Raw genomic sequence first — 19356 nt, forward strand, 5'->3', positions numbered from 1 at the left:
CAATAATTTTTACTGATGAGGCCAGCTGTTCTTCAATTGGGTGCTACTTTTTTCCTTAGATATCAGTGTGAATGCGTCATTAAATACCAATCAACTAAATATGTTTTTTTTAATCCTCCCCAACTTACAGCTTTTTTTTTTTTTCATTTTAATTATTTATTCATTTAACATATCATACAAGAAACAATCTTGTTTTGGAAAGCATCCAGTAAATAAGAAATTACATATAATAATAAAAAGAAAAATTATCAGGAAGCATGACGCTCAAGTCCATAAATTGAGATTCAAGAATTCGGAAATAGGAGAAGAAAAATAAAATAAAGGGAAAATTAAACATACAGGATTAAGCATTCTCTGTTAAGTAGGGTTAATATCTCTTCTTTAGCACTTTTCCTGTTTCGCTGAGGTTACAAGTGCTGAGACATGGACAGGTTCTGTAAACACATATTTCTTCCCCTCAAGCCTTATTATGCACTTGCAGGGGTATCTTAGAAAAAAGGTACCCCCCAAGTGCAAAACTTTAGGCCTAAGGAGCAAAAATTGTTTCCTCCGTCTTCTTGTCTCTTTTGAGACATCAGGAAAAAGCAATATATTAAAACCTAAAAAAGGTTTTTCTTTATTCCGGAAAAACAGACGGAAGATCCAATCTTTGTCAGGCAATAATGCAACAGTCGCCACGAGAGTGGCGGCTGTTGCCAATTCAGAGTCAGAGGATTCAAGCAAAAGAGAAACCTCGAAAGGCTGTTCAAGCGGATTCAAGTCTTTCCCTGGAATATAGTAAACAACTTACAGCTTTTTTAACATCTAAAAGGATTACTAGAGTGATCCAATAAATAGCTCTCTTTATAATTATTTTTCTGATATCTCTTTAGATCTCTCAGACGTAGCAAATTCCTTTATTGTAATCTTAATATTTTATCTCCATTGTTTAACATCTTGGATCTAAAATAGTGGACTTGAGTAATAACTGGCAGAAATATTGATTCTTTTAAGAGTTTTCTTTTGTTAAAATTATATTGTTAAGCTGGTCTTACTTTTCTGTAGAAGTGTTCTGCTTGAATAAAATGTGAAAATTTGATAAAGAAAAAGAAAAGAAAAAGTACAGAGAAGAGTGACCAAAATGATAAAGGGGGAAGGCTAAAGACGTTAGGGCTCTTCAACTTGGAGAAGAGACAGCTGAAGGGAGATAGAATAGAAGTCTATAAAATACTGAGTGGAGTGGAACAGGTAGACGTAAATCATTTGTTTACTCTTTCCAGAAATAAAAGGACTAGGAGGCACGAACACAGTAATTTAAAGCAAATATTGAAGAAAATATTTCTTCACTCAACGCATAATTAAGCTCTGAAACTTGTTACCAGAGAATGTAGTAAAAAGCAGTTGGAACAGCAGGGTTTAAAGTAGGTTTGGACAAGTTCCTAAAAGAAATGTCATTAAACCATTATTAAGATGAACTTGAAAGAATCCATTGGTTAATTCCAGAGATAAACAGCAAGAAATCTACTGTATTTACTCTTTTGGGGTTTTGTCAGGTACCTGTGACCCGGAATGGTCACTGATGGAAACAGGATACTGGGCTTGATAAATCTTTGGTGTGTCCCAGTATGGTGATGCTTGTGTACTTATGAATATCACTTCTATCTGGATAACACTTAGGAGAGCTCTTTTGCTATCTTATAGTTTATAGGTTAATAAAACTTGCTATACCGCTCAAGCTGACTTTCAGATCTGGGCAGTTTACAAAACTAACCACATAATCAAAAATAGGAAAAGAAACTACAAATACTGATAGGAAAGAGTCACAGTAGACATCTATTCAATCAAGCTAAGGGTAGGGCAGGGAACAGGAACAAAGAGAGGAAGAGTAGTTATCCAGATATAATTATCAGGGACGCTGAATATCGTCATGAACTGGACAACCTCCAGCTCCAATTAGTACCATTGAATATCCCTCTCACCAGCACTTATTTGGGTAGAATCCACTCCTACCCAGATAAGAGCTTTTGATTATTGCCCCCAGGAATTTATGGGTGGACACTAGCCAACTGGAATGCCTTCCCCCCCCCCCTCCCCAAAATAAAAAAAACCCAGTGACTGAAAAATGCAGGTCACCACAGATTCACAACTGTTGAACACTGGCATAGGCAATAATTTTTAATAGATTATATGGGAAAAACTAATTTTCAGTGTGAAGATGTTGGAGTAACAAGTACTAATTGTTATCTTGTAATATTCCATGTTTGGATTTAGCTCATACCTTTATAGTAATAGTTCAAGGAAAGTTAAATTTAGGTACTGTAGACCAAATTAACTCTCCACTGCCTCAGGTACAGACAGATCTCAGGGCATTTAACCTTGCCTATTTTTGGAATGAAACTGCTTCACTTAAAACTTGTAATGGTTGTCACGTGCTGATTTTTGTTCAAGTCTGTTTGTATAAAACAATTTACAAAAATCCTGGTTTTCCAAAAAAGCAGAAAATTGATGGTTGCTTCTAACCAAATGGGTACATGTGCAGTGTAAAATGATACCCAACATTAAAGAAAAATGGGCTATAAAAATGATGGCCTTCACAGATGTGCAAGGGACTGCCATCCCCTCAAAATGGTTTGTTTTCAAACATCTGGGAAAGTTTAAAAAACAATTTACAAGCTGACTCGGAACATATAGTATACACACCGATATTTTCCAGCAAGACTTCAAGCTCAAGATGGCCACTGCTTAGTATATTCAATTAAATCTCTGGCCCAAGATGTAGTCCCCGGTGTACAGAATATCCACATTCCATCAAGTGGAGGGGGGGGGGGGGGAGAGTGCAAAAAGGGGCATTGAGTGGGGTGATGGCTATTAAGTTACTTTTGCTGAGCTGACGCTAATGAGAGGACAGGGTGAGTTATAAGAATTTACTCGTTTCTAAAACGGTTTTTTTCCCAGATGAAGGTTTAGGGCCGATGTGTGGGGAATTAATCTAACTGATGGGTCGATGTATTTGCAGGGGAAGGTCCTTGAGACAGCCCATCTTTGGGAGAAACGTGCATGTCGGACATCTGTCCCCCTGGGTCCGACAGTAGAACAAGAGATAATGAGATAAGTGAAAAAAGCTTTCATAAATATAAGAGGAGGTTGGAAGAACCAATGAAGATTTAGATGTTAGATATATCACTGCAGTTGAAGTTGTAGTGATTAACATCACTGAAGTTTCTGGGGAAACCAGGGAGAGATGGTTTGAAGATATATAGATATAATTTATGACATATATTGATTAGAGATCCAGTTTCAGAAACATAAATTTGCCGGATTATTTAGCTGTTGTACTAAAGAGGAAGGAAGCATTGAGGGGAAGACTATAGTGGTAGAGCAGGTGTATGTAACAAAGACGCAGGGAAGAAATTGGAGGAGAATGATGCAGACAAAGTTGATCAGGAAAAATAAAAGATTTCAAGACGACAATAACAGGAGGAAGGAGGAGCTTCCAACGTTAGGGACATGTACAGGGCAAAAATTCAGTTTAGAAATTTTTCCAGTTTTTTGGACATTTTTCAGTTTGTCTCAAATACATTTCAAAACATATTTTTTGATGTTATGTTTAAAAAAAAAAAAACTTTCAACATGCACTAAATGACAATGAGAGGAATTTTATAAGGGAGCACCTAGTATAAGAGGGCCAACAGGGGTACTTAGCTGCTATTTTATAAAGACACAGATATACTGTAGGCATGACCATTTACACCTCAAGAGCAGGAATAAACATCTATGCCTAGATTATGTAGCAAATTTTACGATCTACATACTTACTTGCTCTGCTTAAAATCCATATCTGTACGTCTGCTATTAGAGTTTTGGCCAAGTACTTGTGACCTGGATTGGCCACTGTTGGAGGCAGGATGCTGGGCTAGATAGACCATTGGTCTGTCCCAGTATGGTCATTCTTATTACTGGCAAAAAGTACATACTATGTCAACACATGGGCTTACACTGGTCAGAATTTTATAGACAGGTCACGTATATGTGAAAATAACTTTATAAAATTACCCGTGTACATTAAATTGATTTTGCACATACAATTTAAGGCATGCTAATAAACCAAATGTAAGCTAGCAAACGTACATTCCTATTCAAGTGAAGAGAGGCCTAAAACTGGGGGAAGAAGAGAGAAGATGAAAAAAAAAAAAGACCTTGTTAAAAAAAAAATGGAAAGACTTTCAGGAGAGAAAGATGAATGGAGAGATTTTGTAAAGAACACAAGGGAAACCCATCAGGGAAGAAACTAGAATCATTGGGGTAAGGAGAAGAAAAGCACTTGGGTAAAAACAAACTTGTATAGAAGTTGGTTTAAAAAAAAAAAAAGGCAACTTCTTTTACCTATGCACAAAAATGCTCATAGCACAGAACATGAAGTCCTGTATGTAGAGGCTATAATGGAAGAAGTTGACTTGGATTCAGTAGTAGGCACAGGTAGCAATCGGATGCCTCAGGTGGGGGATGACATGGCATCCCCAGAAACCTGCTCCCTTCCCCAATTCCCTCCTCAGAGCTACAATCAGGGCGTAAGGGTGGTTGTGATGACAGAAAATTACAAACAGAAGCCAAGCAGTTAAATTTATTACAAAATCAATGAAAATACATAAACCATATGCACATAAAACCAAAGTGGAACAGCTTAATGGAGTCAAAGCACACACAAAAGAAAAATGTCTTGTCCATTCCACCAGAGTTGAGTTCTCTGGTGCTGGTGGCTGCCAGGGCCTAGCTGCACAACTCTTGAGGCTTGGAGTGAGGAGCATAAGTACTCACAGAGAATTTAGCATATAATTATTCATTCCCAGGCCAACCAATAAAACTCTCCTAATAAGAGGTACAGAGAAGAAATATAACGTTTCATTTTACAACTCAATATACAAATTCTGGTATCAAATCAGTGATAGCAACACAAACTCCTTCCACTACCAGGTACTGTGTGATGTAAGACAAAACCTTGCAAATAGAAACTCAGAAGCTTACTATACCGGCATCAAATAAAGGACTCAAAGTGCACTAAAATTAGCACTGCAAAATGTTCTAAAACACCAGCACATCTCCAGGGATCAGGATGTGTCTCTTCTTTTCCAGTTACAGATTCCTATACAGAACCCACATATCACTTGACTCCTCATCCCTTTTACACAAGGAAAACACAGGTCATCACTTAGCAAAAAAAATACTGGATTATAAACTAGAAACAATCTAGACAAAAAGTTAAATGGAAAACAAAAATCAGACTGAGCAGTGAAACCCCGGAGAAACAGAGATACATCTCCTTCAGTACAGAACAGAATACACAAAGCGCACATTTTCAAAGCTGACATTATCTTTCTCTAAATACCAAAAATAAATGTAATTGTATCCTTGTTTCCTGACCATTTTATTTTTCAAATTGGGTTGGTCCTGGTCTCTTTACTACTTCCTTTTTTCCAAGTCCCTTCCCAGGATCTTATTTCCATTTTCTGTTTCTTCGCTGTCCTGTCTTCTGTCACATCCTTCGCTCCCTCCGGCTGCTCCTCTGCGGGAAGCAAGGGCCGGGAGGAAGGACCCGCAGCCAGAGAGGACTTACCCGATGGTTTCCCGGATGGGCGCCTGTCCCGGGTGCAGTCGGGGCTGAGCCGGTGTTCCTTGCGGCGATGGCCAGCCTTTTTGAGGCCGCGGCCCGCCGCGGCGGTGGCCGCCGTGTCCGGGCCCGTGGGCCGGCAATCGCGGCTTCCGGGCTCTCGGTCGCCGGCTACGGGGTCCGCGCTTGCGCCAGCGGGAAGGATGGCACTGAGACGCGATGGCCGGCGTCTTCTCCACATTCGGGCGCGGGAACCCGAAGCTCCGCCTCAGAGGTACCAGATTAGGATGCCGGTACTGTAGCCCCGCCTGGGAGGCCGGACGGAACCAACCAGAGGGATTTCTTCAGTAGCCGGGTTCCGATTGGCCGCCCATGTCGGCTGGGGCTGGGCAGTTGAATGCTGACAGTATTTAAGGAGCGGGGCTGGAACAGGACGTTGCTTCAGGTTCTGTTTCCCAAGGCCAGTCTTCGTGTATTCTTGTTCTCAGTGCGTTCCCTTGCTCTCCTGGTTTGACCTTTGGACTGTTACTGGACAACTCTGATAGCTGCCTGCCCTGACCTGTTGCCTGTTTCTGGACAACTCTGATAGCTGCCTGCCCTGACCTGTTGCCTGTTTTTGGATGACTCTGATAGCCGCCTGCCCTGACCTGTGGCCTGTTGTTGGACTACTCTGATTTCCACCTGCCCTCCCCGCTCCCGGTTCTGGGTCAGTCCGTCAACCCCGCGGTTCCGGAAGTCCCGTTGGCCGCCTGCAGCTCGGGGCTCAACCCCCCGGTGAACGGCGGTCGCCAAGGGTGAAGACTTGGGGTTGCACGGCTGTCCTCTGAGGTCCTTCGGGGCCTTGCGGGACCTAAGGGCTCACCCTCTTCCCAGACAAGACAGGAACCTGAAGCCATGAGCTCGCCAACGCAACCCGATCTACGAGACCTGGCTAAGATTCTCCAGCAGCAGCAGGAGCAGTTGAACGCCCTGTCGGGGGCCCTGCAGAATGTCTGCTCCCAGTTAACCACGGTCCAGGCGCAGAACCAGGCCGCTGCAGCGGCTCCCAGTCAGGGAGGGTCCTTCCCGGGACCTCGGTTCCCTAAGCCTACTCAGTTTGATGGTGTCCCTGGAAGCTGCCGGGGGTTCCTCAACCAGTGCAACTTGTACTTTAAAATGCAACCAGAGGCTTTTGCCTCAGACCAGGTAAAGGTGGCCTATGTTATTTCTTTGCTAACTGGACGAGCACTAGCCTGGGGTGGCGCCTGCGCCGAGACCTGTTTGAGGGGTCGGGAGTCCAGCTGCCCCGTGGTAGTGGCCACTCCTAGAACCGTGCCAGTCTGTCAAGCTGCTCTGCCAGAAGAGTACCGGGACTTCACAGATGTGTTCAATCCCGTGGAAGCAGACATGCTACCCCCACATCGGTCCTTTGATTGCTCTATTAATTTGATGACCGGCAAGATGCCACCGCGGGGCCGGCTTTATACGTTATCCCGAGAGGAATCGAAGGTCATGCAAGCCTACATCCGAGAGAATCTCCAGAAAGGGTTAATTCGCCCCTCCACGTCCCCTGCCGGGGCAGGATTCTTTTTTGTGACCAAGAAGGATGGCTCCTTGAGGCCCGATGGCTCCTTGAGGCCCTGTATCGACTATCGGGGTCTAAATGCCATCACCGTAAAGGACCGATATCCTCTGCCCCTTATCCCGGAGTTGTTTGATCGGCTGCAGGGGGCCCAGATCTTTACCAAGTTGGACCTCCGTGGGGCCTACAACTTGGTCCGTATTCGGCAGGGGGACGAATGGAAAACCGCGTTCAACACGCACGAGGGGCACTTTGAATATCGGGTGATGCCCTTCGGCCTGTGCAACGCTCCAGCGGTGTTCCAAAGGTTCATGAACTTCGCCCTTGAAGACCTGCTTTATTCCACTGTAATTGTATACCTGCATGACATCCTGATTTTCTCTAAAGATCCCCAGGAGCATGTGGCCCACGTTCGGACCGTCCTCCAGCGCTTGCGGCAGTACCGCTTGTTTGCCTAACTCAGCAAATGATCTTTCCACCAGCAGACTTTGCCTTTTTTTTAGGACATATTCTCTTACCTGGGGGTCTGCGGATGGATCCAGACAAACTCCGCGCTAGTCGAGAGTGGCCCCAACCCCAAGGCCTGAAAGCGCTGCAACAGTTCCTGGGGTTTGCTAATTACTACCGTCAATTTATTCCCCATTATTCTCAATTGACGGCTCCGTTGACAGCGCTCACTAAGAAGCATGCGAATGTCAAGAACTGGCCGGCCGAGGCGCACACGGCGTTCAGTCAGTTGAAGAAAGCGTTTGAATCCGCTCCCATCCTTCAGGCCCCGGATCCGGACAAACCTTTTGTGGTAGAGGTGGACGCCTCTGCTTTGGGCGCCGGGGCATAGAGAAGAAACAAGCAGCTGACAATCAGATCACTTCCTCCTCCTCTGCTGGTCTGTGCCCACTGCTTATTTGAACCAGTGGGTTGGGCAAGGTTGACAATTCCGTGGTAAAACCGTGGAACTGGGTGGTTTCTCTCAAGCCCCCATGGGAAGAATGCAAAAACTGTGGGTAGCAGTTTTCCTGCAGGGGCCTGCGGGTTGATGGATTCCCCCCCCCCCCCCCGCATTCCTATAGGATGGTGATGGAGGTAGGATCTAGCCCAATAGAAATACTTGGCACCAACCAGTGTCCCAAGTCCGACTTCCAAACCCGTCATCCAGACAGTCCCAGAGGCTCTCTCTCTATTCAAAAGGATCGTGCCACATGATCAATAGGACAGAGGAAGACAAGGTTTGAGAGGGGGGGGGGGGGGAGATTTGAAGAAGCAGTCTGTGGTGTATGCAGCAAGAGGAGGGAGGATCAGAAACCTGTAAAAGGGCCCCTGAATGAAGAAAGATAAGGGTGAAAGAAAAATATTACAAATTATTGGGCCCAAGATTTAGCCCTGAGGAACCCCACAAAAGCACCCATGTAATTAATTGGGAGAAGGAACTGGGGTACCAAACAGATCATAAGGATTGGGTAAATATCTTCCAAAATATCCAAAATATCAATAAGTCAATCTTGTTGAAAATGGATTTAAAATGCTATATTGCTGAAATCTGATGTCATTCAAACTGCATAAGACATATATAACTAGTGAGAAATATTGGCAGAAGGTCCAAAAACAGGAGCAGTGTCATAATAAAATATTAATGAGGAATGACCATACATTTTGGTATGTATTGTGAGGAGAAAGGTGGAAGTATAAAGAAATGTTTAAGAACACAGACCAAAGTGAGGTTCAAACAAGACAATATAGTATGTTACGAGAACACAGTTGGAAGTAGCTAAGTTGTGCATGTATACTTGCTGGATTGTATATATCGTGCCTTAATTTCCACACTGAAATCGAAGTGTATTCTATAATAATGTGCATAACTTATTTGGTTAACTAGCTAATCAGTGCTGTCAGTTGGATAACAAGCAATTATTAAAAGTAATTGGCATTACGATTTACACTTGCAACTCGCTAAACGTATTCTGTAACATGGTGCGCGTAAATTCTAAGTCACACAGTTGAAAAGGGGGCATACACTGCCAGAGATCCACTTCCAATATAAATGTGTAAACGCATCTTTTAGAGCCCAACTGAAACAAGTCTGCGACCAAAATTAGCCGCTTGGTTTCAGCAGAAACCAGAACTGTAAATGAAACTCCTAACCCCAAGGCCTGTGGTCTAGTGGCATCTTCAGGGACAGGAATGAACCTTACTCGTTCCTGCATACTGCCACTGCTCCATTGCAATGGCCACTGAGGCCATCGTGAGAGGTCCTGGCAGCCATTTTGCAATTGAACCAGCACAAGCAGGAGGCTTGCCCCTGCCCGTTCTGGTTCCAAATAGCAAAATTGCTACTGGATCTTTTGTGAGTCTCACGAGGCAGCCACTGTGATGGAGCAGCAGCATGGGGCAGAAACGAAGGGGATTCGTTTCTGCCTCCGAAAATGCCACTAGACCACCAGGCCTTCCTAAGGTAGACCCAGGGAAGGCCTACAGGTGGCATGGGAGAGGTGGAGTGATTGTGAAGGGGGAGGAGCGAATTTCGAGTTTCAGCTAAAAATGAACAGGCATTTTTGGCTGAAACCTGAACCCGGATTCCAGTCTGGTTTCAGTGTCGAATCAGACACCAAAATTCTGTATTTGCTTTCTTTCTCAATTTTTATTTATGAATTATCAAATAAAGCCAAGAAAAAACTTGACAAAGAAAAAAAAAAGGTGTAAATGAGGGAATAAATATTTAACAAGACCATATAATCACCTATATAAGTACATAAGTAGTGCCATACTGGGAAAGACCAAAGGTCCATCAAACCCAGCATCCTGTTTCCAACAGTGGCCAAAAGCATGTTTATACATCAAGTCCCCTAAATAATCTTATTCTGTTTCTGCTTTTTTTTTTCAGACTATCCACTTTAGTTAAAATTATATTTCCTTGCATTCTCAGTCAACTGGCGAGCAATAAATGGGTAATGAAGTTACTAGGACATTGAGAAACTTGGTTTGGTGCACCATGAGGACTGAGCCAAAAAGAAAAAAAAAAAGTGTCACATGAAATGTATTTGAGAAGCGTTAAGGTGGACACTCACCTGAGGGGTGCATAAAACTCCCGTTTTTAATTTATCCCAATACCATACACCTGAAGTGATCCAGGTCTAGTCCTCAAGGTCCACAAAAGGGTCTGATTTTCAAAAGAGCCCTAAAGACACAAAATTAACTGGTTCTTGGAAGACATTTAAGTAAAATAATGCACGAGCAGTCAGTAAGTAGTCTGGAAACTCAAACCAGTTTGCAGCCCATGAGGACCAACACGAACCACTTCCGCTCTGAACTATTACCCCCTTTTCCCTCTGTACAGTCCTGCAATGTTCTCTCTTCACTGGCAGATGTGTAAACATTTTCCCAAGAAATCGTTACTGTGTTTTACTGTTTCACCTTCACCTGGAATATATTAGCAAGCATCTCCGTTACCTGCAGGAGCTGAGATGGGGAAATACTGCCATTTGATTGCTGACACGAGGCCACCATATGTTCCGGAAAGTAATTCTAAAGGAGATAAAACAGAAGGGACTCATCATCTTGAATGCATTTGTAAATGCACTGCATTCACAACCTGGACCTGGCCTAATGATTTAGGTTTGTCAACTGAAACTGATGAGCTCAAGGAACATGGTAGTGATGGTGGCACTTTTGGGGGGGGCACCACGGTTCATGGCACCCTTGGTGGTATTCAGAGTTTGTTGTTGCTTTCTGCAGCCAACAGCACCTGGTCCTCCCCATGGTCACCTTTTCAAATAGTGGTCAGGTCCAAACCTGCTTAGCTTACAAGGATTTGGCATATTTAGGCTCACTCGGTGTGGTACTGCTGAGGCACAGAAATTGTTTTTCGAAATTAAGAACCCAGCACGAGGAGTTGATCGTAGCATGGTGGCTTGGGATCCTTGTTCATATGGCTTTCACATAACTGCAAATATTTTCCAGAAGAAGGGCATGACATTTTGGAAATAATGACTTGCCTACAAAACATTATCATATTTCTTGTGTCAGTTGTGTATGGAACTAGCTTAAAAACTAAGTAAGGCATTATCAGGTAGGGGGGACACAGGTTTTGATTCTCAGGTCCAACTAAAGGCTCTACAGTTGGGCAGACTGGATGGCCTGTTCAGATCTTTATCTGCCATCATTTACTATGTTACTATGTAATATACTATCTAGACAACGAATGAGGGAATACCAGTCAACTTCAACATTACTGACCATTTTGTAAGCACACATGTTTTGGGTTCTGAAGCGAACTATAGTCTGTGTCTCAACCAGATGATTGTCATTGCAATAATTTGGACCTGGGGGGGAGGGGGGAGAACAAAATGGTAACATATAGGTAAATGTTTCCTGGAAGGCTGATGCATGCATGTACAGCATTGTTTCAGTGGTCACCTGTGCCACATCTGAGTCCATGCTACAGCCTATTCCATGACAGACACCTGCTCTATCCTGAGTGTGTCAACACCACACACAATTTCAAAACTGTAACCTGAAATAAAAGCTCAGAAGCCCTGAGGGCCAGTGCTTCCTACTGTTTAATTATTTTATTTATTAGGATTTATTTACCACCTTTTTAAAGGAATTCACTCAAGGCGGTGTACAATAAGAATAGATCAAACATGAGAAACAGGCAATTACAGCAATAAAAATACGTCAACAAAATATGTAATAGAACATTTTAATAGATAGTGAAGGGTAAAGCAAAGATGGAACATATAGATAGGTAAGACAGTAAGAAGAGTTAGAAATTAAGGTGATTGATTTAAAGGAAGTTGCATATGAGGTCAGAACGATGGTTAAATATTATCTCAACTAGGGTAGGAATGGATAAACATGTCCTGCTGCAGTATGTGCAGCCCGAGTCACTCCTTGTGTGTGTGAGTGAGACTAACAAGTTAGTTACTTCTTCTATTAAAGGCCTGGTTGAAGAGCCGAGCTTTCACCTGCTTCCTGAAGTAGAGATAGTCTTGTGTTAAGTGGAACCTTTCAGGCAGTGCATTCCAGAGTGTGGGGGCTACTCCGGAGAAGGCTAGCTTGTGGATATCACATCGTGTAATGTCTTTTGGAGAAGGTGTGGTTAGTGATAGTCCTTGAGATGATGAACAAGTCCAGCATAATATGACTTCAGAAGTTGCTCACAGTGCCAGCACAGAAGAGATAGGAGCCTGTCCCACAGCAGGTGATGGCACTGCTGGCCAGTTAACTGTAGCAGAGGGAGATGAAGGCAGGATTGATAAATGCTAGGAAAGAGGGATTGTAATAGCAGGAAGAAATAAGAATGAAGAAGGTGGCATTATAGGGATGAGGCCTGACATGGAGATGAAGGAACTGGAGGTGGGGAAGGAGATGTTTTGTCTGTTAATGCTGTGAATTGCCTCAAACTATATAAATGTAAGTGTGATATTGAAACTTAAGTACAGTGGGATAGAGGTGTATGGGAAAGCTAAGGAGTTGTGAGACAAGAAAAGATGGCAGCAAAGCTGAGGAATGAGAAACTGAGATGAGACAGAGAATGAAGGAATGTCTGAGTCTGAACCCCTAGTGGGGCAGTAGCAATAAAAGGAGAAAAGAAGAAAAAGGTGTGGGGGGGGGGGGGGGGGGAAGGAGAGAACAATAACATTATAAAAATTACAGGGACATCCACCCTCAACCCTGGATCAGGTGCAAATTTATGTGCATAACAGCAGTTCATGCACATACACACCTTGGAAAAAAAAAAAAAAAAGGGAAACCCTGAATACCAGAGCAGCTTATGGCACTTTAGCCTATATTGGGTAGGATTCAGTTGGTTTTGATGCCCAAAGCAGCAGCTGTAGGAGAAGGGTAGCTGAAAGTTTAGCTAATAGAGATGGGCATTGTTAGAGCACATTCAATTTATTAGTGTGCCTTAAAAAAATTGGTGCACACTAAATTGATTTAACATGCAGTAAAAGCCGTGTCTTAATCCGTTGGTTAATGCAAGTTAAATCAATTTATAAACCACTGAAAGTAGAAATGAGATCTTACCTGCTAACGTTCTTTCTGTAATCCCACCAGAGCAGTCCAGAACCTGTGGGATGTATCCATCAACCAGCGGATGGAATCAAATAAACAAAATTGTTCTGTGTAATTCACCCCTTAAGGACACCATGCAGGTTTAGTTACTCAATATTTTGACTGACAAAGCAATGGACATAGGTTTTCTTCTGCTTGAGACATCATATGTAATTTAGTTAGTTCAATCTTTCGTCCTTAACTAATTTGGAAAGGTTAACATTGAAGAAAAACTGAACCTTGAACCTGCGTAATCAGAAGGAAAGACTGATTTATCAAACACTGAAATGATAGGACGGGCCTCTGGACTGGTCTGGTGGGATTAACGGAGAGAAAATTAGCAGGTATCATCTTCTATCTCTCTCCTTTGTATATTCACCAGAGCAGTCCAGAACCTGTGGGATATAGCAAACCTCTTCCAAGCAAGAGTGAGATTTCAAAACCTGTGACAGCATAAGCTGAGCTATGCACCCAGCAACCACTTGTGTTTGCAGAACAGGAGCATAAGAATTTCAAATGTATAAGGAGCAACAATATTCCTGCTCCATCTACATCAAATTAGAGCAACCTCTCGCAATTTGCCCACAAAGTTAAATGCCCTATGAGATCCCCTATGAGGCTTCCTTATTGCCTTGGACATGCTAACATTACACATTTTTTCAGGCCCCAATGAATTATGGGGTTGATTTGGCTTTCCAGGGTTGTACCAGAAGGCAATTTCTGTACACCACTGTAGACTACCAACTACATGGAGTGGGGAGAACTAATACATCTAGAGCAGCAAAAGAGAAGAGCGGAAACATCAGACTAAAACCATCACAATATAAACTGCCATGTAACTATTAAGCTCTGCTTAACAGGTACAAGACAGAAATTCTAGAATTTAAGAGACACGCCTGAAACCGAAGATTATCCTCTGACACACGAGACATTAAAAAAAACCCAACAACACAACTCTTACGCCAAAAGGTGAATATACAATGTCTCAAAACAAGACTTCTCTGGGAAGGATGAAGGTACAGTATGGGCCGTTTCCTATGGCTGAGACATTAATGCAACTGGCACATTTTATAGAAGTATCTAGACTGGCCTGAAAGCACAGCCAATTCACTATGTAGAGATTAAGCTCTATGACATCCATGAAGAGCATGTGTGTGTGTGTGTTTTTTTTTTAAGGATTTGATATGGAAAGTCAGACATATCAAGGGAGACAAATGGCAATTACATGGAATGTATGTCGGTTAGTGCTATTCCAGCTAATGCCACAAGGTTAATCATTTCCTACCAGAGTCTGGCTCCTGCATGACAAACTCACCAGAGAGAAGCCTCATACTCCAAAAATTGAACCCTGAGAGAATTTTCTTCTACAAAGTTGGAACAGCAGATACATCCCTAGACAAAAATATGTAAGACCAAGAACTTGTAACCCAGGTGATTGACAATCATGAAGCCAGCATGAGCTTCCATCTGGAGTAGCCTCTGAGATAATGGGGGAGGGAGGAGGAGGATGGAAACCAACACCCCCAACATAGAAGCCAGGGCTACAGGACACACAACTTCCATTTCTAGCCTCCTAGCACCAAGGGGTAAGAACATGGCTGTAAGTTCCATCAGGGGCTTTCAGAACTCTAAGGAGAGGTGGACTAAATCTGTGGAAAGTTGACCAGAAGAGCTGCTGGTTGGACTAGCAAAAGATTTCCATTCAAACAAAAGAAGAAAGAGCACCGCCATATTCCTCCAAGGAGCTCATACATATTAGACCCTTCAGTTTAAGCCAAACAGGGGTGTGGTACAAAATCTGTATGCTCCCAGTATGAGTGTCAAGGACCTAATCCCAAATCTGACTGTTGCACTAAAACACATCAAACCTGGTATAGGTATCCTGAGAATCTAAGATCTAGAACTTTCAGAAAATGCAACAATTTTTTCCTGTGGCATGACTAGTTTCAGTGCCCCCTTTGGAATGATTCAAGGATGCCTGAGGAGGCGAATTGAAATCCCCCCCCCCCCCCAAATAATGTTTGCATCCCCCTGACCAACATTAGGAGCATAAATATTAATCACTGTTAACTGTTTCCCAGCAACCCACCCACAAACTGCAAGACACCTATCTGGTGGATCCCTATAAATCGCCTCTTGAAGGAAAGGAATCCCTTATCTTATGTAGATCACCAACCCACCCTTCTTTCCAACTGAGGGATCAGAACGTACCAGACACTCACTAAATACACAGGACTGGAGTAGGTGAGCATCTCTCTTCCTAATGCAAGTCTCCTGTAACAGAACATCCCAACGTGAACGCTTCAATTCACGCCAAATACTTTTGTCCTGGATCATTCACACCATGCACATTCCAGGGCTCAACCCGGACTTCTGCTCACACCCCTCAACATTCAAGTAAACTTCCCTTCACTCTCCATCTCCCTGTTCCCCACTCCAATTCCTATCTCCAGTTGACCAGAGCCCTGACCAGCCAGCTGTCTCCTGAAGGAAGACAGCCATTGCTAGAGCCTTGTAAGAAACGAATCTCCAACTCCTTTTATTTCTCCTGGTGCACAAGCATTCACATCCCCTCCTCCATCACCGCCAAACCAGAAAGTATAACATTCTTCCCCACTGTCACAACAACCCCCCCCCTCCATTATCATAACAAATCAGACTTGAGCCCCTGTAAAGAAGCAATCAACAGTGAATAGATAAGTCCCCCTATTAAAATACAAAGTAAGAGTTATGCAGCTGAGGCACCAGGTGCTCCCTCTACAGCAGCAGAGTGCCCACAAGTAGAGCACACTTTTTGCCAGGTGGATTGTGCCTGCGGATCCAGTGCCTTCCACCTCAAGGAGAGCTTTACTAGGAGGTCGGTACAGCCCAACTCAGTCAACACTTTCAAAAGCTTCTACAGTCGTACATACACTGTGTGACTGACCCCCCCCCCCCCCCCCCATGTAATCAGAAGTCCAAAGGGGTATAGCCAGCAGTAGTGCAGGCCTGCTTTCTGAAGATAATGGGTAACTTCTTGCATATTCCTTGGCTTCACCAAGGTCCTGAAACAGTTATTTGTACAGTTGTCCCAAAGCACTTCCTCCAGCACTCGAGCTCTCTTCCAAACTGCCTCAACACTATAGTCTTGAAAACATGCTATAATATCTTGAGGAATATAGCCCTGTGGGGGTCCCAGACTCCTATGAGCCCTATGTAATTTAACAGACCACGCACCCAGATGCTGCTCCTTGTTATTCTTCAGCAGGAATTGACAAATGTGATAAATTACCTGGGTACTATTTTTGTATTTATCCAATTCAGGTATACCTTTAAATCTCAAAATTACAGCACCTGGATCAATTTTCCAAATCCTACAGGGCTGTCTGCAACTCTTGTTGCATCTTGCACTCTTACTGGAGATCCAACTGCAGCGTGGTCACAGACTGTTCCACCCCCTTCAAAAACTCTTCAGCCTGTTCAATTCTAGTTCCAATTTCATGCACATCTGCTCTGATCTCTTCCACTGCCGTGTGGATATCTTTCCGGACTGCTGAGATTTCCTTTTTCAGGTACTGGAACCATGTGCCCACATCCCGCTTCGGTACCTCACTGTCGCTCAATGAAAGTTTTGCATGGTCATCTTCGGAGTCAGAACCGGCTGGCAACATGTTGGGCTGAGCAGAAGCCTCCTTCTGCATGCCGCTCGAAGACGTGGCTCTATTATCTGCAGCAAATTTGAATTTTTCAAGTTTCTTCTGTGTCACCATCAGGTCATCAGCACGGCACAAGTAACTGGGGAGGATTTAGCCTGGGGGGAAGCATGATCGCACTAGTTTAAACCTGAACTCCAATGAAGCAATGCTCCTAGATGTCCATTACCCAGTGGTGACATCACTTGCTCTCCATAGGCATCTTAACCTCTCAAGTAAGTCAGCTCTATATGGCCAGGCTTCAAGACCTTATCGAAATTTAAGGAAGCAAGGCTATGGCAGTAGATGGGCGTGCCAAACTGAGGCTCAAGAAAACATAGGAAACTACAGCAACTTATTATACAAGAGTGCGCACACAACAAACAGCATACCCACAGCAACACTGCTGTCACTTACTATGAATACCCCTCCCATCACCCCAATGCTCCAGTGAGAGAAATCTCGATTCCCTGCCCAAAGAAGCAGAAGAAGGTGAAAAACAGGATTTCCAGTTCTGCTGGAGCAGAGAAAGTGATCTGGAGGCTGAAAATGACCAGACATCCTGAAGAGATTTAGAACTTTGTAGCTGAGGAACCCCAAATTCTGGGAAAATGACCCCTCTGATAATGCCATTTTTTTTGGAAAGGGATGGGGGAATTAAGACAGATCTCTGAAAAAGCCTGACTCAAGACAAGTAATTGCAGGGGGATTTAGGACTATTCTCCTTGGAGCCAGTGCCTAAACTCTACTATGAAAGCCTCAGAGTCAACCGAGAAACACAATGTTCAAAAGATGAATGGCGAGCACCATAGTACAAACAGTATTAGACACACCTTGCCAGCAGTTGCACTGGATTGCCTTGACAGAAAAATAAGTTTGCCACCTCAAGGAAATTTTAACCACTACAAGATATGAATGTTATAAACACCAACTTACTGGAACCAAGAGTCCTGAGGAATTACCTTTGAAATTTAATCAGGCCTCTCTATACCGGTTATTTTTGAGACTGGGCTGAGATCTGAGCATTGTTGCCTTTTCTAGAGTCTGAACTGGCTCCACGATCAAGTCTGCAACTTATGCAGTACTGCCAACTCAAGAGGTCGACCTAGCATTGCTGAATCTGTTATCTCAGCCCTACACCAATGAAATGCTGAAGAATCTAGCACCTAGGTCAGTAAGTCCTTGCTTATCATCCTTGTGTCATTGCTGCTGTTCTGAGCCATACTATAAAGGCCAGAGTTTGAGTTGGCACCCCCGTACCTATCACTTCTGTACCTCAGCTCTGTTTGAACACAACGCCTCTCAGTAGGCACCTCCCATACCTGTTACTTCTGCATCCCAGCACCTCTGTGCCTGTCATTTCAGTTTCTCGACTTCTACTCAGTGTACTGTTGTACACGTCAATGTTTGAGTCAGCTCCCCCAGCTTGTCATCTCTGTGGCTTAGTTTTTGTGCTGCAAAAGGTCAGACCCCTCAACCCCAAGACAACCCCAGCAGGGGAAAAATGAGAGTAAGAGGGAAGGGACTTGGACTTGAAGTATTCCCTACTATTTTTACTTTTGTGTGAGCCATTTCCTTTTATTCTGTTTATCCAGTGCCAACTGGTTCAGGAGCTGTATTGGCCTGTTCAGCCCAGGACCTGCACAGTATATTATCACCATCTGCTAGAGAGAAAAATACTGAGTAACTAAGGCTGCATGGTGCCTTTAAGGAGCAAATCACACAGAACTATTTTGTTTCTATGTCTCCATCTACTGGTCAGTGAAAGAACCCACAGGTTCTGGATTGGTCTGCTGAGGACACCAATGGAACTCTATTAAAATGAATGTGTGAACAAAACAAAATGGGGAAATTTGTGAAAAAAATGAAACTAAACCAATTTTTTCTTGCCTGTGCACACCCCTATATTAGCTAAAACTACAAGCTTATTATAATTGTAACACCATACCATTTTATAAATCACTTTAATCACCAAGATATAAATGTAGTATTTAAAAATCAATAAATCCAATCCATGTCTAAAACAATTCCTTTCTAAGATTTAATTACAATAGTTCCATTACTTCAGTACTAGAGAGAAACAAAAGCCAACATTTGTCTTCTTTTGGGAGGTGACAGGGAAGAGAAAAGATGCTTAGAAGAAACATACTCTATTTCGGGAGAGGGGGTTGTTTGTTTTTTTACAATGACCTTTTTTTATTAGGCGTGAATTACATTACAAATATGCAAAACACAACATCATGGAATAAACAATAAAATCAATTTTTAAACATAACCTTATGAAAGACACACAGTGCACTCTTAACTGGGTAGATATTGCATACAACAGGTACAAAATAAACAATCAGTTTCTGATCAGGCAAGTTCCATGAATAAAACAAACTACAAAGAAATACCTTGGATTATGCCTTTATACTCTCTCCCACATATATAATCACCCTCCCTTGCTCCCCTCATCCCCAATCTAACAGGCCCCAGATAAAGAAGGG

At 43.2% G+C, this 19356-nt stretch overlaps 1 protein-coding gene across 2 annotated transcripts in view; it reads right to left on the reverse strand.

Annotated features, from left to right (window-relative positions):
• GRB10 (growth factor receptor bound protein 10) overlaps positions 1-19356 on the reverse strand; it is a 414148-nt gene that overhangs the window by 51282 nt on the left and 343510 nt on the right. For both annotated transcript variants that reach the window (XM_030205442.1, XM_030205449.1), the window contains one exon: positions 10590-10664. In XM_030205442.1, coding sequence (XP_030061302.1) covers positions 10590-10664 — 75 coding nt within the window. The remainder of the gene's footprint in view (positions 1-10589; positions 10665-19356) is intronic.

Source organism: Microcaecilia unicolor, chromosome 1, assembly GCF_901765095.1.
Source record: "Microcaecilia unicolor chromosome 1, aMicUni1.1, whole genome shotgun sequence".
In the NCBI taxonomy this organism is placed as follows: Eukaryota; Metazoa; Chordata; class Amphibia; order Gymnophiona; family Siphonopidae; genus Microcaecilia; species Microcaecilia unicolor.